This window comes from Taurulus bubalis, assembly GCF_910589615.1.
Source record: "Taurulus bubalis genome assembly, chromosome: 9".
In the NCBI taxonomy this organism is placed as follows: Eukaryota; Metazoa; Chordata; class Actinopteri; order Perciformes; family Cottidae; genus Taurulus; species Taurulus bubalis.
Window position 1 is genome coordinate 19,567,601 of NC_136597.1, and position 25,778 is coordinate 19,593,378.

General features: G+C 41.8%; 2 protein-coding genes across 2 annotated transcripts; one reads left to right on the forward strand and one right to left on the reverse strand.

The window, feature by feature from the left end:
• Positions 1-7,213: 7,213 nt before the first annotated feature.
• On the reverse strand, positions 7,214-13,406 carry hal (histidine ammonia-lyase; the record flags this gene model as incomplete). Its single annotated transcript, XM_079224179.1, has 20 exons — positions 7,214-7,336; positions 7,482-7,551; positions 7,670-7,778; positions 8,917-9,051; positions 9,321-9,486; positions 9,582-9,647; positions 9,820-9,900; positions 10,133-10,191; positions 10,605-10,700; positions 10,810-10,957; positions 11,185-11,232; positions 11,430-11,569; positions 11,718-11,843; positions 11,972-12,009; positions 12,102-12,168; positions 12,288-12,360; positions 12,468-12,542; positions 12,623-12,650; positions 12,930-12,990; positions 13,160-13,406. The coding sequence occupies 20 exons, from the start codon at positions 13,404-13,406 to the stop codon at positions 7,214-7,216; spliced, it is 1,956 nt and encodes a 651-aa protein (XP_079080305.1).
• A 3,294-nt stretch (positions 13,407-16,700) lies between these two features.
• Positions 16,701-25,625, forward strand: LOC306741030 (ETS domain-containing protein Elk-3-like). Its single transcript, XM_079223283.1, has 5 exons — positions 16,701-16,775; positions 20,794-21,002; positions 21,331-22,131; positions 23,961-24,083; positions 24,882-25,625. Exons 2-5 carry the CDS (start codon positions 20,796-20,798, stop codon positions 24,978-24,980), a joined length of 1,230 nt encoding a protein of 409 aa, XP_079079409.1. The 5' UTR covers positions 16,701-16,775; positions 20,794-20,795; the 3' UTR covers positions 24,981-25,625.
• Positions 25,626-25,778: the final 153 nt, after the last annotated feature.

The window sequence follows — 25,778 nt, forward strand, 5'->3', positions numbered from 1 at the left end:
GTCATTGTGTTGCATTCCTGCCACATATCACCACTTATTTCTAACTGCCACTCACTAACCACGCTTTACCTGCCTCGCCGTCAGACAGAGAACAGCCCTTGGCCTTGAGGGGTCACACAACCCCTTGGCCCCAATAACCATCCTGTTGCGTGCCATTTAAAGAAAAGAAAAAAAACTTTCCTACAGTGATGTCACCTCATTGAGTGCATGGACACATTTCAAGAAGAAGAAAACAAATAATGTGCATATGATACTACAGGTAACTTTGTGATTTGATACCATGAAAAAGCTTAACATGTGGACGCAGACTGTCAAAGACATGCGGGACAGGCTGATGTAGATGAAAAGGGAACTATGTCGTTGAAAATCTGCATCATTCCTGTGAATACATGAGGTCAGGAGTGATCTGTTCTCACTGTGAATATTGTCCGTCTTATGAATCATCCTCTCATTGAGTGTATATGTTAAAGCACAAGAAGGGGAGTCATGGGCATTCTCAGTCTCTTCCCTAAGGCATCCCAGATCAGGACATTCCTTGAATACTGCTACTCTCGTCACAGTGACGGGTCTCCTCTGTTTAAAGGGGACAGGGTTCATGCCTGCGTGTTTATAGATTTGCATGGGTTATTTCGGTTGTCTGCCGATTATCCGCCGGGGCAAGGGGTGATGCACCTTGAGCTGTTCTCTTTGTACATCACTTGCATGTTTTTCGATCCTCAAATCCCAGGAGTCACCGTGAAGAATGCTGCAGAGGAAGGATGTCTAATGTCGGCCAGTGTGTGGTGTATTCCCCTGGCAGGATGAAAGCCACTCATGTGACAAAAGAAATTCCTTTACTCTCTTTAAATCCAGCTGTTTGTCGTTGTTTTCTTTTTTATTACACAACTTGAATTCGACGGAGCCAATTTACCCTATTCGTGTTTTACAATTAAAAAGCCACTGGCTCATGTTTCTATGTGGGAATACTGCAGAAAAGGGCAGTTATGATAACGTTAGGTAGGGGTTAGTTCAATAACACATGAAATATTGGGAGGAAATACTCCGCCTGTGTTAAAATACCTCCCTGCCTGCAACAGTCTGGTGCAGGACCTCCACAGCCATCAGTGCTGCTGTGACATTGTCATCTAATTGCCCAATAAGATGATAGACGTGGGGCCGTTCCACCGCCGCTGGCCTGCTTTATTTCCAGACTGTAAAAGGATATGGGTCCCCCCCCTCTCCTCAAGCTGCATGTCACCTAGTTCCTTCAGCTCACTGAACCATCTCAACCCTTGCAAGTAATCTGTCTACTCTCCTGTAAAAGCCAGACAAAAAGCCAGACATGCTCCAGGCCAGGAGGGTAGGTGCCTTGCCCACAGGCTCCAAACACCTTCTTTCACTGCTTTTCCTAGCGCTTCATTCCATTTTTACGACGTTTATCGCCGCTATCTGTCTGCCTGCTCTGCTCCTAGCCATAACACTCTCCTCCCCCACAGTTTTATCAGATGGTTTGATCTGAAATGACATGAAAATGAAACAGGGTCTGCGTTCTGTAAATATTAGTCCTGAAATGCAACTCTTCCCATGATGAGATCATTTGGCATTGACAGTGTTAGTTATTTGTACAATAACAGTTGAAAGGCTCTTGATTCTTCTGAGCACAGCAAAGGCCTCCACTACCCCTCCACAGACATTCCCCTCACCACCTCAACCCTACTCCGTCCAGACACTTCAGAAAGTTTATACTCTACGTTTCACGTCATCTTTCGACCCACTCACACAGAACAGACTCAACAGATGACCGAGCACCAGCCTAGTTTTGAGAGTGGACACAGAAACAGGGGAAATGTGGGAGTTTCACCTTCATAAAAGACAGGCAGGCGGATGTGTCCCAGTTTGTTTTGTAGTGTTATGGGAGCGGAACGGAAAACCCACAGGGGGTTAAAGTGAACCTGCTTAATGTCATCTGCCACATGGCATGAATAAAAGGACAAATTAAATATACAGCATCACGAACAGTGGGAGAGGAAACAGACACACGTTTCGACATTGTAGAAACCACAGGTGTGAGTTCCTGTATCTGACAGGTGAATGATGAAAAGGCAGAGAAGCAGTCAAACAAGGTGAAATTCTGAATATTACAGAGATGTTTCCATGTTACATGATGTTATATAGAGGATGGGACATATGTTAAGTCCTTACTGTATCCCTGATGCGTATTAAATACTATTAAATATGTTGAAGGTTACACAGGAAGATAACCAAACGCAAAGTTAGCCTTCATTTCACTTCATTTCATTGGTTGAAATGTTAAACAATTTAAACAAAATTGTGTTTATTTTCCTTTCTTTTTGAGTATTTGTTCGCAACATCACTTGTATCATCACTCCTACTATTGGTGGAGTGAGCTCCACCAACACATATAGCAGTTCACTCAAATACATCTTCACTTTCTATTTGTCAATTTTTCAAAAAATGTGAAATTGGTCAAAGGGCTCCACAGTAAAAGCTCTGTTGGCATTCATGAGCACACACACTGTTCTGTTATTTCCGGTCCGTACAAAAGTACACAATAAAAAGAGCTACTGTACACTAACCTTTTGAAAAAGACTTCAGTGTGTACTTTATAGCGTTGGCATGCAGTATTGAAATAGGACAGAGATGCGGTTGGCACAAAGTCAGAGTGTTGTGACTGTTTGATCTTCATTGTGCAGGCCTCATTAGGAAATGCCCATGCAGGACAGCCCATCAAAAATTGATTTCCATTGTATACAGTATGGTGCAATGCAAAACACTGAGGGCGTAAATCTTTCAAAGGGCCTCATGGGTCACATGGGTTGGCCCATGAGGATGTGACAGACATGGCGACCTTGGGAAGCAGATTGAAGGCCGCTGGCAGTTGTTAATCATGAGGATGCCTTTGGGCTGCTCCCAGCTTAAACTTTGCTCGGAGAAAATAGCTCCATTATGAAGAGAAAATTACGACAATGTGCCATTTTCTTCCAGTATTTACTGCTTTGAAACACACTTTAACGAAGAAAAAAAGCCATAAAACATTAGAAAATTTGTGCTAGATTGAGGATAACCATGAAGTTTGTCTTGCGAAGCCGTCTATTAGCGGTTATGATTGATGGTAACATGTCTTCAACCCACCTTTTTGACTTTTCTTTACCTCAGGCGGGTGAGGTTAAGTAGCTCCCCGATGATTCTGGGCAGACAGGATGATAATCTCAGTAAGGGATGGAGAAGACTCTAACCTGCCTGCGCTATGAGAGGAATGTCGGCCGCCTCACTAATCTGCTTTAGGCTGCATGTCTGTCCCCATGTTGTTGTAATGCACTGTATGTTGAAGCAGCTACACATGTAACACACGCCTGTCTGTCTGACAGGTCAGGACAAGATGACTATGTTTTCATTTTGGCTGACAGCAACCATTTCTGTTTAACATTACAAGCCTTTAATAAACCTTCGCTGAAAGCAATTATCATTGTCACTTTTCAGCTCAACGCTCATTGCTTTTCAGTTTACATCTCAATGACCCTCAGTAGTAGAATCCTTTAAAAGGTCAAATTCCAAGTAAAAGACACAAATATGCATATGTTATCAGGAAAAGACATATATTAAGGATACAAAGTAAAATAAATCAGAATACAAAATGGTCCTTTCAGTCCTTTGTTCCTTTAGAAGGTTATATTATTATATTAGATTAGTAGATTATCAATGTGTAAGAAACATTGTAATGTATTACTAACAATGCATCATATTTTATTAAAATGGTGTTTTATTCTTATAAAATCTTAGTCTGCAAAGTAACAAGCTACTCGAGTATTCAAATAAATGTTCTGGAGTAAAACATACAATATTTCCTTCCGAACTATAGTAAAGTAGAAGCAGGAAGTAGAAGGAAATATAAATACTCACATAAAGTAAATGTGCCATTTTCTTCTGTTACTGATAGCAATATCTTCTGAGATTGTACCTCTCCCCCTCTTGTGAATGTACAATGAGTTTAGTGAGACGGGCTAAATGCTAATTCTGCACCCTTGCTTGGTGTTATCATGTAACAATGTGTTGAATTGCAGTTTAAACTTGTTTGAATGTCCCCTTGCAGGATTAAAGTATCCGTTCTCACTTTGTTCTTGTTTCAGTATCAGAATTCAGAGAATCATGGTCAAACTAACAGCAATCGTGATCTGTCAATTTAACAAAAACATAAGAGGATTGTGATACAACAGTACACGCAATCATCTGTCCTGATTCTCAACTAATACTCAAACCCTTGACAAAGTCCAAAAGTGAAGCACTATACTCTATACTTAAGATGAAGTGAAGTGAATTATTTGAACTAACCCCACATTTTAATTTTCTCAAGAAAGTAATTATATATCTCAGCCTAGTAGGTGCAGTGATTAAAGGATCAAATAGGGGAGTGTTGCCACCTAGTGGTACAAATAGCCTTTTCAATGAAGCAATGCAGCAATAGGGGCCCGTGCATGAAATATACTGTATCAGCTGTACAGTTAAGACATTATTCATAATTACAAATTGTTTTGGGGTTTTCAGAGTCATCAACGTTCACCCCAGTGACATAACATAGAGTAAGCCTGTTTTCCAGAAATGTCCCATGTGTCTTGTTCTTACGTATGAACCATGAAACAGATGCATCTTATTATTTTTCCAATCTTTTGCGGAGTCTTCGTTTAAATTAGGATGGGTCCCAGATGTGCCATTTACCAAAATATATTATATATATATATACTGTTGTCTTTCCTTTTTGTTGTAAACGGGTGCGCAGTTGTACCATAAAATGAACGAAACTAAACACAGTGTGAATGTAATAATGTCTGTGTGCAATATGAAGGCTTTAGTTGAAATCCTAGCAACAGGCGCTCAGTTTATTCTTCCAAGAGATTTTCAGTCGACGTCGTGGCGGGACCTAAACATTTTTACAATAATTAGATAATATCTGGTTTGGTATCAGAGCTCAGTATTTTTCATGAGTAACTGTCCCTTCGATAGCTCAGTTGGTAGAGCGGAGGACTGTAGTGGTACAATGCTGAAATCCTTAGGTCGCTGGTTCAAATCCGGCTCGAAGGAGACCTCATTTTTCTTTCTACGTAACCCGACATTTGTAACAGATGTAAGTTGTTTCTGCAATTACTGATAGTTCCTTATGTTATTTTCTTTTTCGTCTTGTCTTTTCTGCTGAAAGTAGCTAGAAAGGTTTTTTTTTATTTTTCTGTGAGTAACGTTACACATAGATTTGGGACAGCAGGGAAAACTGAGAATGATAAAGCCTAATGCGGTTTGTAACGTTATATGAACATCAGATATTGATAATTTGTTATATCATAACTACAACAAACACTTAGAACACTTTAATCACTTTGGCCACTTTAATTACATTCATCTGGTGCAATATATAATACATTTTAGTACTTTTATATACTTTTTAAAATTTTAATTCCGTCTAGTGTAACTTTAATATTTTTGTGTTTGCTCAAACAGTTTTAATACGGGTCTTAAGAAAGGAAATAATATTGGCAATGTGTTGTGCTACCTTTACATACCTTTTATACTTTTGCGTGTACAAGTATGTTTTGTAGCCTGTAGAAACACATTTTTGTAATTAAATGTCAAGCGTTGGTTAATTCAAGTCTAAAACCTCATTTAATCTGTTCTTAAATTTGAGAATATGTTTGGAAAAGGCTGAGATTGCAACAAATTAACTTGTTAAATTAGACACACAATGGCAAAGTATTTATTGTAAAATGTAGCTATTTCTGGGTACAACAGACTTCTGCCTCTGTGCTATTATCTGTGAAGAGTTGGTTGAGTAACCTTTGAATATGTTTACCATAGCTGCTGTTTGCAGGTCTGTGACATCCCACGTTATCTTCCTCAGGTTTTTCATCACAGTACCTCAAGGTGGCAGAGTGGCTTCTCAGTCCGCGCAGGTAGGCGTTGTTTCTCTGGACTCGGAAGCTACTGTTAAACTTACTTCCCTAAAGTTTAAGCACACAGAGACAAAAGCAGTGTGGCTGTAAACCCAATAACACAATCCTGTCTGTTTACTGGTTTGTTCATGCTTGCCTAAATTAGGAATAAATGTATACAATGATTTGCTTTGCTTTATTCCTTTGGGGTTTTGTTTGCAATCCCATTTAATATGTAACTGCATGGCGTTTTACATTCTACTATTGTCAATCCCTTTAATAGGTCTTCTGTAAACTATGGTCATAGGTTTCATATGGTAAAATTACCCAGTGGTGAAAAAAAGTATTTGTATCGTTTACTCAATTAAAATAAGCATTACTGCTCTGTGAAAATAACGTTGAAATATACTTAAAGTAAAAGTACTTGTTGGGGAGAATGGTCCCTTTCAGGGAGTATTGTAATAAGTCAAATTAGAGTAGAAGTATAAAGTAGCATAAAATAGAATTGTGAAAGTACCTTGAAGTTGTACTCAAGTGCAGTACTTGATAAAACATATAAAGATAATATCAGTGTTGGAAATTAACATTTAAATGACAGATGATAAAATATATATTGTTTTTGCAACTAATACTTTCAATACTTCTCCCACGACTACTACTAAAAGTAATCTTGACAATAATCTTGTAATAACTACAAGCCAGAAATAAGTTAGTATTAATAGGTAACGTCATTTCTGTCAACCACCTAAATGCCAATATAGTTTGCAGAAAGGAGGAATTACATAATCATAGAAATCATTACAGAATGCAGCTTTTTAAACTTTTATTGTTGTGTTGTCTAAACTGGAAATGTACAGATGACAATCATTTTAGATTACACATAATTCCACCAGGGAAAAAAAAGCCTTTAATCATAGTAATGTTTTTTCTACATGGTCTAAAATGGTGCAATGAATGAGGTAGTCATGTGGCAATAACTCAATTAGGCACATTTTAAAGGAACAACAAAGGTTTAGATAAATACAACTCTAGTGCACAGTGGTGTGGGGCAAGCTATATGCAAATTAAACACCCAATAATAATTACTAGAGAAATAGACAATTCTTAAATTACCAAAATATGCTGGAGGATTAAAAATGTTAGCTATCAAATATGAGTTTAGTTTAAAAGGGTCAAAATAACATTGGCTCCTCAAATCAATCTTTGATCGTTGTCGTTTTCATTAAAAGCAACAAAAGTCTCATTAATTTATGCTGTTAACTATAGTTATTTCAAAATAACAAAAATCGGCCATGTTTTCATTCACGGCGAACACGTTTCGCCAGAGTGTCCAGAGAGAAGGCCGTTGGGGAGACGGGACGGGACTCGGGGATGACCTCTGTCTTATACTTGTCAATATAGGGCTTGGCCACATTCCACACCTGAGTTGAAAATATAAACATGTTAATTGAAAATCAAATGTTCTCCATTTCCATCCCCGTGGAGCTTACATGTACATGTGTAGTAGGAAGCAATGTTCATTTTAACTGTGGCTGTAAAATGTGTCATATAAGATGTGTCACTTGCCTTCTGGTCAAGTAGAAGACGGTGAACAGCTTCAATGTCCGGAGACATGAATCTGTCTTTAATCCATGGTCTGTTCATGGCAGAAAAGTCAAGAGTCAGAAGTGGAACAGTGGATAAATATTAACTATCCTGTACATAATTTCAGTGGACTGAAAGTTGTGAACCTTGGCCACATCTGTTTGACTTACTTGACCACACTGCGCACGAGTTCATAGACCTTCTCCAGTGGAGTGGTGGTACGGAGCGGGCGGAGGAACTCGATACCCTGACAGGCGGCCAGCAGCTCTATAGCAAGAACTGATAAAAACAAAGTAGATTTGACAATTGCATAATCACATATTGAGTTAATTTACAAAAGAATGCCTTATTTTATAAAATGTCTTTTTAAGTACATCATCTTTTTGTGGTCATAAAATGTAAACATTACACAACATCTGATGTCAGTACTTTTGGTGTGTTGAATGACGATCATGTGTTTGCAGTAAGGTTGCTGGAGCCAGCATTGCATACTGAACACAGCGTGAGGGACTGCACCAATTCTAGGTATGACATTGCATTATGTAGAACTATCATTTTACAAATGGGGCTTTAGAACCGCTCCTTTGGATTCAGTTCTAAATGTTCTGATCTATACCTTCCTTAAGAAGAGATTGTGGAGCCCGTTGAGTCCTTCAATCCTTGAATTTGTTTTGCAACATGTCAATTGATATTTTTTTAAATCATAAGGGAATTTAATGTATATTAGCCACTGAACTAAAAACTCACAATACACTAAACTACACTTTTGTTGAAATTCGGAATTAGCTGTTGATTTCAGCTTTTCAGTCTATTCCAACACATATTGTAACTACTATTGTATCTTATCGTTTTCTTGTGATTGTATATTTGTACTCAACAAACATGAAGATAATTATATCTAGAGAGGAATTGATTTTACCTGTAGTTTTGCAGTTAATCAGGAAAACCTCTTGATGAGCTTTGATTTACAATCATGCAAATATTTGCTCATGCACTTTTATCCACAGTTGGCAATGATTTTCAAAGCTTTTACCTTTTGCACTTTATTTGTGGCAGAGGCGCCAGAAACTGGACGTAGCTGCTTGTTACTTTTGAAGCTCACTTAAAAGGTAGGTGGTCAGATCTTTAAAAAAAACTGCGAATGACCATTGAACTTTATATAACTGAACTATGCAGCAGCTTGTGTAACTTATTTTGTCATCACTTTAAAGTTAGTCATTTTTCCTGTGTTTCAGTCATTTGACCGTTTAGTTTATTTGATGCCAGCGGAAAGTCTACCTACATTATATTTAATTGTATTTTGTTAATGTAATTGCTGTGTTTAGCGTGTTCCCCTGGTCTGGGCCTCATACATACTGTAATAGGAGGCTTCAAATATTAATAGCAATAATCATATCAGGATTTAAATTAGTTTTACCTTGCTCCACATGCTCCACAACCCTCAGGGCCTTCCTAGCAGCCCAGCCTCCCATGGACACATGGTCCTCTGTGGCAGCACTAGTGGACAAGGAGTCCACAGACGATGGATGACACAAACCTTTATTCTCTGAAACTAGACAGTAAAAAAACCTGAGATTAGTGTTAAAGTTCATGCTAAAAGGGTGAGTAAAATGGGATGTAAATACAAATTAATATGATAAAAGCAGTATTTTGAATAACACACCATATATATTTCTGTGAAATATTCTACCTGAAATTCATCATTTAATATTAAAACCTATTTAATTCAACCCACATCTGTTTTAATCAACATAAAGTAACAAATAATTCACATTCACTTATGTTAATGCTTAATTTTACTGTAACTCTTTGCGCACTAACCCAAGGCAGCAGCGGTGCAATGAGCAATCATGAAGCCTGAGTTGAGTCCTCCCTCGTTGACGAGGAAGGCAGGCAGCTCGCTCAGTGACGGGTTACACAACCTTTCGATCCTCCTCTCACTGATGGAGGCCAGCTCGTGGACTCCAATGGCTAGATAGTCCAGAGCCTAAAAGAAAGGTGAAGGCAATAAAAGAGATGACAACAAAAAGTACAACAAATACCCAAATAAAACAACGTTACATGAGTCACAAACATACATACCTTAGCTGGGTATTCGCCATGGAAATTCCCACCTGAAATGGTCTCACCTCTTTCTGCAAATACCATCTTGTATGGCCGTTAAGAAAAATAAATCTCACCTGATATCAAATAACAAATCCAACTTTGTGGCAGAACCTAGAATTTGTGGTTGAACCACTTTACAGTTTTGAGACAAAAAGGACACGGCTAGACTCACACAACAGTCTAGTTTTTTCATCTTAAAGCCGGAAAAGGATACAGGATTGTCAGTGGCGCTGTTGATTTCTGTATTGATGATGTTCTGGACAAATGTTATTGTGTCATTGGTGATTCCATGGACCTGTGTACAGAAAAAGGTATGCTCAGAAACAACTCAACAGCACTTTAAGCACAGTCCGACTCCAATTCAAGAGAATCGGAATGCCCTGCTTCACTCATTGGCTCCACCACAAGAGAATCCACCACTGTTTTCCTTTTCCAAATTGAGCGTGTAAGGATTGAGGGTGTACTGACTGTAAAGTCCTCAGGGAGAAACTTGGGATTTTGGGATGTATAAATAAACTTGGGGTTACCTGAGGACAGCATCGCATGGTGTAGGCATCCTGGACTCGGTCACAGAACCTGTGGCTCTCTGGAAAAACAAACCAACACCAGATGACATAAAGTACTACATGTTTTAGAGTTCAATGCAGCCAAAAGCTATACTTTATTAATCAATTTTGGGAGATACACCCTCTCCATTTGAACCATTCTAAATATTTAGGAGCCGTGGGCTGCCACAGTGGAGTGTTCCAGCTCTAAAACTAGTGCCTTGATCAAGCACAGTGGTAGAAAATACTCCGTACAGATGTTTGTACTTTGATTGAGAGGAAACCCCCAACAATATGTCGTTTCTGTCACATGCCAACTCTACTCACTGTGGCCCTGTAAGCCATAGATGGGTTTGAACACAGGACACATGTCTTGCTGTGAGGCAACTGTGCTAGCCAGATGTTAGGTGTATTACAATAACACAATAATGCAAATATGGGCCTGTCCTCTCACCTGCAATCTGGGATGGATGGTGATCAGAGTCCAGCAGCGAGCGGAAGCGTTGGGCCACCTCAATCTGTCCGGGGTGGGGCCGCAGTTTATGAATGTCTGCAGGATGAGACATGAGACGAGCAAATGAGGAAGGACGGAACAGACACAGCATCTTGGAGTTTGAGGTAAGTATTTATTTTTCTTCACCACCACTGTGTCTGCTCACCACTGTCAAAGGCATTGGTGGTTCCCTTTAGCACCTCCAGGGTCAGAGCAGCAATGATGTCTGCCTGCCGAGCAATGGCCTGGGCTCGCTCCACGGCCTCGGCCCCCAGAGAGGTGATCATTTGGGTCCCGTTGATCAAAGCAAGACCCTGTGAGGGAAAGACTGGGAGTGAGATGCCCGTATTTTCCACTTCAAGAAGCCACTGGGAGAATGCAACGCAGTCTGCACTCCATGGGCTTATAATTATAATGATAAACATTATTATTGTTCGTCTGTACCTGAGGAGAAATCACAATGCATTCCCAGTGAACCCTGGGACAGGTTCTTTAGTGCAGGCAAATCAAATATGAGAGCGTGGTTGATTTTAAACATTACCTCTTTAGGCTTTAGTGATATTGGCTTCAGTCCATGGGCCTCTAAGACCTGGCCAGAGATGAAAGGATAACAAAAAAAACAACATGTAAAAGTTCCAGGGTCATGAAAAAGCAAACATGTTTTCCTATTGGACCTTGCTACCTGTCACTTTTACAAGCAGTGGGCCCATTTCCTGCAGCATTAAGCAAGTTATGTTGTACAACCGTGGAAAAGTAATTAAGACAGTTATATCTGTAAGATCTTACGTATTTGGCATCTGCCCATCCGCTCTTGGGAGACCACATTTTCCCTTCTCCCATCAGCCCCAGGGCCAGGTGAGAAAGCGGTGCTAAGTCTCCACTTGCACCCACTGTTCCCTTCTCTGGGACAAAGGAGAGGCAAGAAGCTGCAGGGTCAGAGTGAGTTAGAGATGAAGATTAGTCATTTGACAGTCCGCTTCCCCAATACTGATCCCCCCCCCAAAAGATGGTATCAGCAATCAACTGAAGCTGATATCCACGGTCTGTGAATATATAGTGAGGCTGGTGGCTTACCGTTGAAGGCTTGGATCATGGCATGAAGGGTTTCCGGAGAAATTCCGCTGTACCCTTTGGCCAGAACATTGATCCTCAGAGCCAGAAGCATGCGGGTCCTTTCTGGGCTTAGCGGGTTTCCCACACCTGGACAGCATAGCATAACATTGGTGGTACAAATACAGCAAAACCTGAAACACTTTGTCAGGAGCACTGAATACGTTGAGATTTTAAGTTCTAGACTAATAATCAAGCTTTACAGGGAGCTTTATTACCTGCCGAGTGTGACCGCACCAAGTTTTCCTGCAGCTCCCTGAGGAACAAGCACACATCAGCACACAAAAAACATCTCATTCTCCAACAGAAGATCCAAAATTGTCACCGGTAAACAAATATTGTCTTTACTTGAGCTTGCTGACAGGAATGACTGTTCGGGCAAATTTGCCAAAACCTGTTGTGATTCCATAGACAACTGGAGGAACAGAGAGAGAGAGATACAGATAACTCAATACATGAGATCATTGACTTCATGAAATACATTTTATCAGCTGATTAACAGTTAGATCAATGCATTTAAAGTCATCAGTCTACCTTTGTTTTCCTTGACAATACGGTCCAAGAGCTCTCTGGATTTCACAACGTTTTGTTCTGCCTCTGGAGTCACCTGAAAATGTTGGAAAAGGGATTTTTTTACATTAAGTCAAAGATTTAAAAAAAGTCAAAGATTACACAGACTAGCCATGACAGCAAAAACTATTTGTTGATCATTACCTTGATCTTGTAGAGTCCTCTTCCTAAGTTGACAAGATCTGTCGATGTCAGGCTGTTGCCATCCAAGGAAATATACTGCATAAATAGAAGCAAGTTAGAGTAGTCAGGAAAATAGCATATCACTTTTAGTAGTAGAAAATGAGTAAAAGACTTACCTCTCTGGGTTCTTTGTATAACGCGGTGCTATTTCACATAGTAATTAAGGATAACATCCAATACAATGTTGCACAATACTGTATCATCGTATTACAGAAATTATAAAAGCAAAAATGCATCTTATCTTTTTAAATGTTAAACTGATATGTATTGTATTCTTTCAAAAGTCAGTGCTACCCACAGTCTAACACAATGTATTTGCATTAACAAAATAAAAATCTGATTAAGAAAATATGTGATTTAGTACCAACTTCACTGCCCAAGTTCCCACTATTATTAATTGTGCACACATATGTTTAAGGATACAGATGAGAAACTCCAGGCTCATACGGGATAAAGTCAGGAGACATGGTGTCGCCTTCAATGGCTGTAAGTAAAGGACATTAATTACACATATTGTACACATTTCCTCTTGGTAAATTAATGTTAACATAGTCGGTACATAACAAACCATGCACAATTACGCACAATAAGTGGCAACACTGTCGCATAACGTTCTTTTTAACTTATTTCCTTTAAATACAGACTGCCTTTACCAAGCTCGACAAAGTCATTATCCTCCAGTACATCCTCGATGGTGTCATCCGCGTCCAACAAACCCAAACCCTGGCACCTGCGCACGACAAACTTCGTGTCCTTTAGAGACGTGATGCCGCCGTTGTCTGGTTTGTTCTTCATGTAACGTTTGAGCGCCTCGTGTCCGAGCCACTGGATGTTGTTGGTGGTATCCCGGCAGGGCACCGCCAGCCACTCATTTCGGATATGGACAGTAAAACCAGGCATAGCTGCTTCAGCGGGTCTTCTTGCTGCAGTGAGCGCTGCTCGCTGCGCCTCCAGGTACCACTTTCAGCCACCGAAAGTTCAGCCGCCAATCAGACGGTGCGTTCAGGGGCCACGCCTCGCCGGTGTCGCACCTCTGGGGACCATTGACCTCCACATGTTGGTCACATAGATGTTACGACACATCGACCCAAAAGCGTTCACGTGATTTAACCACCGGAACGGACCGGTGGGCGGCGAAAAACGTGCTGGCTTTCATGTGTTTGAAGGAGCCAAACGTGACGTATCTGCTGCTTTTTGACTGGTGGTATCCAAAATGCTCCTTGAGTGTAACACAATACTATCAACATGTGTAAATCAGTTTGTTGATTCAACATAATATTAGTTGTGCTACAGTTAAGTGCATCATCAAAATATCACATTCTACACAATTTAGTTTAATTAACTGGATTGGAATAAAAGGTGCTCAAAAAATGTATATATATATATATACATATATATATTAGATAGATATATTAGATAAGTTATTAAACATGTCTCCTCACACTATGGTGCTCATAGAATGACATTTATTTACAATGTGTCGACAGTATATGATGTTTTCAACAATTTATTCATTTTCTTTTGCAAAATCAAGCTCTCAAAAGTATTTAAAAGTCGATATGCAGTTCCTTAGTGTTTTATTTGTGTCAATTGATTCAAACATTGTAATTTGATGCAGTTTACCTGAAACCGACAGTGTTTTGTACATTACTTGCAAGTATAGCAATTGAAGGCTTACATGGGTCAATAAAACCTGAGCAGCTATCTCGAGGATCCCACTTAATTAAGTAAAAATGGCAACAATGTAATCATGACCTTAACCACATACCAAACTTTGAACTAATGCAAATGACTCTTTTTAGATTGGACTGGATTTAGTCAGATATCTCTAACATGTTATAACATCAGATCCTCTGTGTATTACCGCTGGTCTCCTGAGAGCCCTACTCTCATTTTACAAACTTATGGACTGACGATCAAAGAGTTTATCTCCATCCATCCATCCATTATCAGCCGCTTATCCGGGGTCGGGTCGCGGTGGCAGCAGGTTCAGCAGGCCGACCCAGGCTTCCCTCTCACCCGCAACACTTTCCAGCTCATTCTGGGGGATCCCGAGGCGTTCCAAGGCCAGCCGGGAGATATAATCCCTCCAGCGTGTCCTCGGTCTTCCCCGGGGTCTCCTACCAGTTGGACGTGCCTGGAAAACCTCTAATGGGAGGCGTCCAGGAGGCATCCTGACTAGATGCCCGAACCACCTCAGCTGACTCCTTTCGACACGAAGGAGCAGCGACTCGACTCCAAGCTCCCTCCTGATGTCCGAGCTCCTTACCCTATCTCTAAGGGTGAGCCCGGCCACCCTGCGGAGGAAGCTCATTCCGGCCGCTTGCATCCGAGATCTCGTTCTTTCGGTCACGACCCAGAGTTCGTGAACATAGGTGAGGGTTGGAACATAGACCGACCAGTAAATGGAGAGCTTCGCCTTCCGGCTCAGCTCCCTCTTCACCAGGACGGACCGGTACAGCGCCTGTTTTACTGCTGCAGCCGCACCGATCCGTCTGTCGATCTCCCGCTCCACCTTCCCCTCACTCGTGAACAAGACCCCGAGATACTTGAACTCCTTCGCTTGGGGTAGGCAGTTTGTCCCCACCTGGAGGGAGCATTCCACCGGTTTCCGGCAGAGCACCATGGCCTCAGATTTGGAGGCGCTAACTCTCATCCCTGCCGCTTCACACTCGGCTGCAAAACGCCCCAGTGAATGCTGGAGGTCACAGTCCGAGGAGGCAAACAGGACCACATCATCCGCGAACAGCAGAGAGGCGATCCCGAGACTCCCGAACCGGATCCTCTCCGCCCCCTGGCTGCGCCTAGGTATCCTGTCCATGAAGGTCACGAACAGGACCGGTGATAAAGGGCAGCCCTGGCCTCCGCCAAGAGTTTATCTATTCAGTTCAAATACATTTTTAATGACAAAGGCTCATATTTAATAAAAAAAACTTGTGGGTTCTGATGCAATGCAACCAAAACTATTTAAATTGATCTGCATACAAGTACATGTTTCTGTCCCAGGGTCATTCAAAGGTATAACCAGGTAGTGCACTGTTTCAATGCTATTGGATGCTTTTGTTAATGGTCTTTGTTTAACCCCTTTGTTCTTTCTATTGTTCCTAATATCAAATAACGGCAAAAATGCCTAAAATATTCACTTAAAATATAAATGTGACATCTCAATCATTGTGCTTCTGTCCTGCACAGTATACAACAACAACAACATGGCCATTAGACATGCAACAACCAAAAGGAATTTATTCTGTCATTGTTTGACATTTCATATTAGGATAATCACCAGCGATTGTTGGTATTCAAAAGTAGTTTGAATACAAAATAAATGCAATTCTTGAATGTACTTTTTTATAATAGGATATATTTAGGGATTTTGTATTATCCCACAATTGTCCAGGTCACGCAAATATAGAAAGAACAACATACATAAATTCATAAATGCAGACTAAAACTGAAAATAATATATTTAAAATGTGACAGCTTTAGTTAGTTACTTTGAAGATTTATATTAAAACAAACTATAAATCACCTAATCAATTATGATGCATGATTATAGACTGAGCTATTTAGCAGTATAAAGTAATTTACACAATTATAATATGAATCTTAAATGGGTCTCTTTGTAAAAAGAGACGTTTTACTTTCAGTACTTTCAGTATGTTTTGATGCCTCATACTTTTGTACTTTTACTTGAGTGCGATTTTGAATGCAGTACTTTAACTTGCAACAGAGTAGATTTACAATATAATACTGCCACTTTTACGAAGTAGAACCCTGAATACATCTTCCGGCACCGCGGAAAACGAAAACAAAATAGGATAAGACCTCAACCCACGTGACTGTTGGCCTGTAAATGGATGTGTTCGAACTAACGAGGCGAACCTGAAAGCATCACACTATAGCCTGCGGACGGGGATGATGTCAGTTTACGGGCTGTAGGAGTTTCTGTATCACCATGTGTGCCGACGCGCAGTCGGAGTAGGCCTACTGCTGGCCGTCAGCGGGCGAGCCGAGGAGAAGAGAAGAGGAGGGGAGGAAAAGTGTGTTTACACAGACGGCAAACTGCCTGGGGAACCGTCGGGGAGAGGAAGTCAGCCGGCTCTGTGTCTGCCTGCTCCAACTTCCTGCTCAGAAGAAGAAAAAGCACAGGATCCTATTTCAGTCCAGCACAACTGTGTAGACCAGAAGTAAGCATGGAAAAACAAGGAATCACACGAGCTTCACCGTAAAGTTTCGCGGAAGGGAAAACACCCGAGTCGGAGATAGCAGGTAACGTAGAAATAAACGGACCTCTTTCTATGAACAGCGCTTTGTTGGCTCGTAGAGAGCGCGTAATAATGCATGATTAACAGTTGTAAGCGACGGGATTCACGTAAAGGATCCTGGACCGTGAAGTTTTCCACCGTGTGTTGGTTAAACTTGTCGGAATCCAGTGTGTTTTTAAAGTTTAAAGTCAGGATAATAACGTTACGGATTTTAGATGAGGACTTAATTGTGCCGTCTTCCGGTGCAAGCAACATCTTGAAAATGAGTCAGTGGGGCAGAAGAGGGATCCAAACCCCTCTATGCGTAACAGTGAGGCTCCAGCAACGTTCAAGTCCCGGGACACAAATGTAGCCTTTCCCTAGAAAGGGAGGCAAACAAAAGACGAGCAATGCAACAACGGCGCGTGGCTGCTGTTTGGAGATGGTTCTCTTATGGGCCCCCTTGTTGCATTTTCCACCGTCTGCGAACAGGAAGAGAGCAGATTTAGTCATGGCTAAGTAATGTCTGCACACACCATCTAATCTCATTAGCAGTTTCCGTTCAGCCAACACTGGATGGCTTTGTGCGCGCAGCGAGACTTCTCAGTCCGAGCATCCGCAGCAGGGCTCCTGATGCCCGACTGAAACCATCATAATGTAATATTCCTAGCGAGATTTATGCCATGTCTGTGGGTCACACAGCAACTGTCCGTTGTTGTGGCTTTCATCTCTGTGCGGTAGGCGTATCAATCTAATATTCAAATAAGGTACAGTAGTGAGGTTATCACTAGATTGTGTTTATATTTCAAATCTACTCATTTCTGTAGGAGGTATTTTTGTTCCACGCTTCAAAGTTCCTCTGAGCTATTTGCAGCATCTTGCAAAGTTTAATGTTTATAAGTGTCAGTGGCCTAATTGTAGACCTGTCAGCTCAGTGGCCCTGTATAGGTTTACCTTTGTGTTTAAAAGCCAAGCCGAGGTCTGGGTTCAGATTGGTTTAAAGGGTGTAGCCGTGGAAAAAGGGGACACTGATTTGATCTCTCGACCCTCTCCCGCTGGGACTTTAGTGGGAAGTGTGGCCGGACTGGGGAAATGCTCCCCTGCTGTGAGATCCCCTCTCCTCAACATTTGTCCTTGGAAGTAGAATAGGAGGAAGTCCTGACTTTGACAGGTTTGTAGTTTCACATGGCAGATAGAAAACTCAGGGGATAGCTTGTATCGGAAATGAGTTCAGCCCTCCCTCTCTCCTCTCTGGACAGAGATATGGTGGTCAAGAGGCCAGTCTGTCATCACTAGGGATGGGTATCGTTTGGGTTTTTTCCGATACCGGTGCTAAACCAATACTTTTAAAACGATACCGGTGCCTAAACGGTGCCTGAACCGATACTTTTTATTGCCAAGGCAATTCTTTTTCTTCAAATTGAACAATATTATTAACTGTTTAAAGTATACTATAGATATAAATAAATAAGTACATACAAAACACACTTCAAACTTCAGCTTCAAACCTTTTAACTTCAAACTATAAAATATATATATTTAAAAAAAGAACAGACACAAGCATCAGGTGGCCTGATGGGACCGTGTGCAACAGAACTCAGACACTGTTGGATCCTAAAACTGCTGCTTTACTGGACTACACGTCATCATTAATATCAACTGGAGAGATTTGTTCCATCAAGCCGAGGACGGACGTTCAAAAGCTCGTGCTCGTGTCTCCAGCGATCTCTGTGTGCGCGCACTGTGTGTACGCGTGTGTGTGTGTGTGTGTGTGTGTGTGTGTGTGTGTGTGTGTGTGTGTGTGTGTGTGTGTGTGTGTGTGTGTGTGTGTGTGAGCGCTGGAAGCCCCGCCCCCTCGAGCCCCGCTCTGCATGCAGGCGGACAGAGAGCAGAGCAGCGAGTGCGCTCTGATCCGCGCTATTTTAATAATCGTTTTTAACGTGCGGGCACCGCGCCACCTTTTTAGTATCTATATACCGTGCAACTTTACAGAGTAGTGTAAAAAAAAAAGTATTTAAATCGTCTCAGGCACCGGAAGGAAGCACCGAAATCTGCGTTGCTTTTCGGTCCGGTAGGTACCGGACGTGTTGGTACTCTAGTCACACAACCCTAGTCATCATTGTGTTTTACCATCAGCCACTTATTGCTCCTCACATCCACAGATAAGACACAGAGTACACGAGATGAGACTCAGCCAGGTCCATCAGCATGTACGGCTGTGTGATGCCAAACAACTTAGTTACAAATGTATTCATCACTTACTTACTTTATGTGTTTTTAATATATTTAAAACAAGTCAAACTGCTCACACAAGCAGCTAAGAACGACACCTGGATGAATAAAATAGTGTCTAAAATTGGTAAAACTCTAATTTCAAAAGTGAAAAACATCTGATTGAAGAATAAGTAAAGAGTACAAATGTTTTCCTAATCAGGCAAGTAATGCCAACTTTGTTTACTTGACAGTTTTTGTTGTTTAGTGCAACAGACAAATTACAGTCTGCAACGAAAAAGTATTTAAGTTTGAGGCTATTTATACGCGTGTCTCTCTGGTGTAGGTCTGCAAATACTATTTTCATCATTTATTCAATTTTTCTCTCCTAATTGGCCATCAACTTTAAAGCGATTAATTAGATAACTTGACGATTTATCTACTTTTTTTCCCAATTTATTATCTGTCTTTTAACTAATTGAAAAATACTGTCTGTTGTGACATAAACAACCCCCCAAAACACACACACACACACACACACACACACACACACACACACACACACACACACACACACACACACACACAGTTTTAATATGTGAGCTCCTAGCAGGCAGACAGAAGTTTTGAGGCTGCACATTCCTCTATTAAAGGAATAACCCACCCTGGGCCCGTCATACTTCCTGTGGAGAGAGGGCCAGGTTGAACCGCAGCATATTTCTGGCTTGAGCTGTTGTTCCTCCTAACATTTTTTTTCTCTTGTGCTGCCACATTACTCTACACTCTTTAAAACACACTGTTCTATTCATCACCGGTCTACTCTTCCTTACTCCACATGTTACAGGCTCTTCCTCTTCAACCTAATAAAGTCTGTATGCACTAGTGCTGTAAATCACAGGCTTTATTATGATACCATATTCTATTGATTCTTTGGGCAACAAAGATAGTTGCTCATATCACAAAGTTGGTCAAGATACAATTTCAATTCAAAACAGCCACCTGCGATCTATATGACACAATATCATACGGCCATTTAATACAATCAGTTGCATTTATGTCAAGTCACAAAAAACAACAAAAATAAGAATTTACATTTTCCCCTACGCAGAGCGATGCTGCTCATGATCCATGTGTCATTTTTACAATACTGGGCCAGCAGTGTCTATGCTGCATATTTTCAAACTATTTATTAATGTGGGTTATCATGTAAAGGTTATTTCGTTTCATTCAAAGATTAAGAAGTGAAAAAAGCTGAAAAAAAAACCTATTGCTGAGATCCAGGTTGCTCAGCATTACAGTTGACTCCCAAATCAAAACAACAGGATGGTCGTTACTGTTAACTCTGAATAAAACGCATCATGTTTACATAAAGGGGCCGGCTACTCCTCCCAAAACACATGCAGGTCTACACCTCCTTATTTGGAGTCAATAAACACACACCCCTCTTTAAAACATTTTTTTTTTCCTTTCACAAGATATGTTCCCTTTCATTGCCAATAGACTGAAAATTGGTAGAATCGTGTTTTGAGTGGAGTAACCATTTTAATTATTGTCATATCATGTTATAATAGTTACAGAAAAAAAGATAAACATTTTAGTATAGTATGCAAAGAAATGTCATAAGTTGCATTATAATATTTCATAGAAAAATGGCATAGTTATAAATATTTAATGAATTTCATAGTTAGTATAAATAGCATACAAATGCCATATAAAATCCTAGTATAGTATGCCAGAGAATAGTATTTAAGAGGACGACCTCGGACCGTATGATGTGAGCCCTATGTTCCCCCCATGTCAAATCCACTCACTCTGATCATGTCTTCTTGCAGGTATGGACAGTGCCATCACCCTCTGGCAGTTCCTGCTGCAGCTGCTGCTTGACCAAAGTCACAAGCATCTGATATGTTGGACGTCCACAGACGGAGAGTTCAAGCTCCTCAAATCCGAGGAAGTGGCCAAGCTTTGGGGGCTGCGCAAGAACAAGACCAACATGAACTACGACAAGCTGAGCCGAGCCCTGCGCTACTATTATGACAAGGTGCATTTCACTGGTTAATGTGCAGGAGCTGCCTCTGTGTACCAGTCCTGTTGGCATGTGAAAGGAGTGTAGTCACATTCTCTTACAACCACAATCTCCCTGATAGACACGTACACTTCCGCTTTCTTGGCAAACGTTCAGTGGAAATCTGGCCGCGATGTAGCACTCAAACACAAAGTGGTTTCAATACGTCTTCGCCGGACTGAAATGCTGTCACCATCCCAGTTTTAATTAACATTTGTTCTTTTAATATTTTCCAGATTAATATCCATTTGCTGAACATACGAGTTCTTCTCCTCATCATTTATGTTGTTTATCTGTTTTACAGAACATCATCAAGAAGGTGATTGGCCAGAAATTTGTCTATAAGTTTGTGTCCTTCCCCGAGATCCTGAAGATGGACCCTCAGGCGGTAGAGATGGGCCTGGCTTCTGGAAGGTTTCCCCTTCAGGAGGGAGAGGCATCAGAGCTGGAGGTAGAGGAGGAGGAGGAAGAGGAAGAGGAAGTCGAGGAGGAGGCCCAGAGGAGGACCCTGGCAGCCTTGGGTGCGCAACAGTGCCGCAACGACTACCTCCGCTCTGGACTCTACTCATCCTTCAGCATCAGCTCCCTGCAGAACCAGCCCGAGCTGCTCCGGGCCCTGCGGGAGCACCAGGAGGAGCCGCGCTCCGTCATCCGCTTCGGCACCAACGTCAGCGAAAGGAGCTCCCCTCCCTCTGCCAAACTTGAGTCCTACGTCTCCCCCAGGTCGTCCAAACTCCGCTCCCCATCTTCTCCCCTCACCCAACCCTCCTCCCATCACGGCCGAAGCTGGAGCCCCACAGTCAAGGAGGAAGAGGAGGAGTCTGACCCGAGCGCCCAGCCCCTCAACCTCTCCTCTGGGTACAGGGAGCGAGCCCTGCAACCTCCCGACAAGAGGAGCAGCAGCAGTGGTAGAAGTAGCTCTACTAGTAGTAGTAGTAGTAGTAGTTATCATGGAGACAGACTCCCACCAAAAAACAAAAAGCCCAAAGCTCTGGAGATCTCATCCCCGTCCCTGCTGCTTGCGGGGACCGACATCGGCTCCATCGCCCTCAACAGTCCAGCACTGCCATCTGGCTCCCTCACTCCGGCTTTTTTCACTGCACAGGTGAGATGATTCATCTGACTGATGCACAACTATATCTCTCGGCAGCGCAGCCAGAACAGATGATGACGTCACTTTGTGTGGGAAGTGTGTGCGTTTTCCTGACAGAAGGCCGGTGGTTTGAGACTCAAAGTCATAACTGTCAGCACCTTGAGGTTGGTAAACAATTCAAGGTGTCACCCAGCATATTAGTCAATAATGGAGGAGGATAAATGCGGCTAATTAAGGTTGGCGTGACACCTGAGGCTCCTCTAAAACTAAACTATTTTATCTGTATCCCGTCCAGGCATGCTTACACACCCAATGCTACCATTTGATACATGTTTACACGCTCTTTTATTTCTGCTCTCAATAATTTAAGGTATAATATAGATTGTGTCACTCTGAGACAGCCGCTTTTGAAGCACCAATAATAATCAAATCTTAGCATCCCTATCTGTTGCTGTCCCCTCTGTGTGGTGGCCTGGCTGGCCACCGAGAGAGGATGGATTTATCCAGAGCATGATGTCAGTGTCCCTAAAGCGGTCCGAGAGCAGCAAGAGACATCTGACACAGCCTGGCATGTGTCGGTGGAAATACTACTGCTATATTTATTTAAATGGTCACATGAACCAAAACTTGCTTGAGCAACAGACAGCGAAAAGGTATGAAAAGGGTACATTGGCATGATTTTAGGGTAATATGTGCGAAGGCACTTTCATGTCAGATAGAAATTAGACATACTTTTGAACAAATGCAAATTCAAACACATTTAATGAGTCATTGTCTGTGTTTGGTTAGAGCCTAAACCTTTCAAATCCTTTTGGTAAACAGCTCTGTGGGGTAAAAGCCCAAATTACTGCCAGAATGTTTATGTGCTGCAAATAACAGGGCTTATCGAAGTATGTCTATACTAAAAAAAGTACACACGCAAATGTACATTTGACAAGTTTAGTGAATCCAGTAGCTGCTTTTTACCTCTTTTGGTTGTGCAGTCTTACAGGACATGACTGCTAGAAGGTGGATTCTGGTTTTATTATCCAATGTTTGTGTGTTCAGCCAAATTAATCCAGCTGTGACATTTTGGTTTGTTTGGTTCTTTGTTATAACCCCAAATGCTCCGCTGCAAGCACCAACTGGTGTTCAATAATCTACTGCAGTGAATAACGTGCGCGTTGGATTTGTTGCAAAGCAAAATGATTCTGCCACATCAGAGGTTTTATCCACACGTTGAGAACGCCATTATTACCACACTCGCACTGTCTGTTTATGAGGGTGCAAAAAGTGAGATCAGAGGAAAACAAGCAATTTACAGGAATCTTCTGCGAGTCCAACCTATGAGAGGGGGGGGAAGAGGCCCTAAGTGATGCCATATGCTCCAATAATTCCATTAATAATAGGAGCAGGGCTGGGTCCCTCCGCAACACTGGCTCACTTCTCTGAGGTGACACAGGGGAAAGGAGGGGGAGACGAGACCAGGGGAGAGAGGCAGAAATTGATTTCACATGTTTTTTTCTCTAGTTGCCGTTCCAAACGCTTGAGGACCCCCACCCCCCCTCTCACACTTATCCCCCCTCAATCAGCATCAACCCCCACCGTCCACCTCCTCCTCTCCTCCCCACCTCAACCCTGTATTCTGGGGAGAAACCACAGACTTCCTTCCTGCTCCGTCAGTTTGTTTTTCCAAACGCCAGAACACGTCCATTTACCATTTCAGCATGTATCGCATTACCGAAGGCCTCATAGCAGCGCTCTCCAACCAGTGGGTATCTTGTGTTTTTTTTTTTTTTTACTTGACTGGTTTCTCTTATTTACATGAAGCCTCCCTCCCTCTGTGTTTCCCCCCCTCACAGACTCCCTCTGGTTTGCTGTTGGCTCACAGTCCGCTGTTGTCAGGCATCCATTTCTGGAGCAGTTTGAGCCCCGTAGCTCCGCTCAGCCCCGCCCGTCTGCAGGGCCACAGCTCCCTCTTTCAGGTATGAAAGCACACACAGGTGTAGACACATCGGTGACAAAAATAGCAGAATAAGGAAACGGAAGGTGTGCTCAAAAACGATTATTGGTTACTGGTATTGTTTGAAAATCGAGGAGGAAGTTGTGTGCAAAGTATTCATTTCTCCCAGCAGTTATTCATCTTCTGTCATAATGTTTACTCGATGCTGAAATATTAGCTATGCTAGAATCCTATATGGGATAATTTGTGTTTTTATACCCATCATATACATTAACATTACTCCTCTATGTCCTAAAATGAAGTTCCTGTGTAAAGCAAGTGCCATTCTTGATCTTTTTCATTTTTCATGTTGGTATTTACAGGAAGCATGTATAAAAACCTAACAACAAGATGTTTTTGAGAACTAAAAAATTTCAGACAGTTGTGAAACTAGTTGAGACTTGGTAAGCAGGTCCAGCCGAGGTGTCTTGTTTCAGAGAGGGAGAGGAAATCCTGTGAATACTTCCTGTTTGAGCCCAGGGGAGCCAGTCTGAACAGGGTGGACTGGTTTAAAAGCTGCTCCTCATTTGTGAAACACACACATACGCCACAGCCCAACACACACCATTCTGGTTTATTTGTGCACAAATAATGTAGACTTCTCCCTCTGTTGTGGAGGTACAGGGGACAGAGGCGAAAAGGAAGAGGCACAATGAGTACAATAAAAAAAAAACAGGAAACTAGAGCAGTGACAATGCTGCAGTTCCTCACCGGAAAGCCGCTTTCATGAAGCCTCCGTCCCCTCCTCGCTAACTCTCGGCTCCTTTCTCTGCCGCCACAGTTCCCCAGCCTAATCAACGGACACATGCCTGTCCCCCTGCCAAACCTGGAAGGAACACCCTCCTCCCTGCTCCTGTCCCACGCCGGCCACAAATCCTGATCCAGGATCTGGTGACCCTCCCATCTTCATCCATCTCTTATTCTCACCGTCATTATCAGCAGCAATCTCTTGCCCGTCTTGTTCATTTTGCTTCGGTAAAGTCCGACAAGACGGTATGTGACCTCACTTTTTTGCACTTGAGTTGCTTCAGATTCCAGTGGTTGAAAGCACCTGGTAAAAGCCATACGCTGCGATGTCTTTGAGACGTCTGGCTCTCTGTGATGAAGTACAGCACATTTCCACATGACCCTTTTCCACGATGGACAGTAGTGACGTGTAGCTAGCTGCAACATGCTAGCCAGCCGCTCATTCTGTGCAGAGAGCTTGTTTGTTTTCATCATGTAAAAAAAAAAAGCAATCTTTTTTTTCCTTCAGTGTTCATCATAATGCGAAACTAGTTGTTTCACACTTGTGAGGTATTGTATGCACTATGCTTCTCAGATAGTACCAGCTGTGCCTTGTTGTCCTATTTTTCTTTTCCAAAATCTTTTAATGAAGACGAGATTTCAAATCAATGAAAACCTTTAACACTTGTAATGTTCTTTTTTTATACTGGACTTGGTATACAGTTTGTATTCTGTATCATTTTGTATTGTGAAGAATGTCTTGTCATTTTCAATAAACAAAGCATTGAATGCTTGCCTTTTTAAATTAAAGATTTCACAGTAGCTCAAACCAAATGTTAGAAGACAAACCAGTTCATTTGATTCATGTTTAAACTGTAGATTTCATTTTCTTTACTCTGGAAAAAATTATCACATCTGCAATGAAAACCAAATGACAATTGTCAGCCAATAA

Coding starts and splice junctions, on each gene's coding strand:
- LOC306741030 (XM_079223283.1), top strand. CDS start 20,796: ATGGACAGTGCCATCACCCTCTGGCAGTTCCTGCTGCAGCTGCTGCTT. Junction 21,003..21,330: donor TGCGCTACTATTATGACAAG/GTGCATTTCACT, acceptor TCTGTTTTACAG/AACATCATCAAGAAGGTGAT. Junction 22,132..23,960: donor CGGCTTTTTTCACTGCACAG/GTGAGATGATTC, acceptor CCCCCCTCACAG/ACTCCCTCTGGTTTGCTGTT.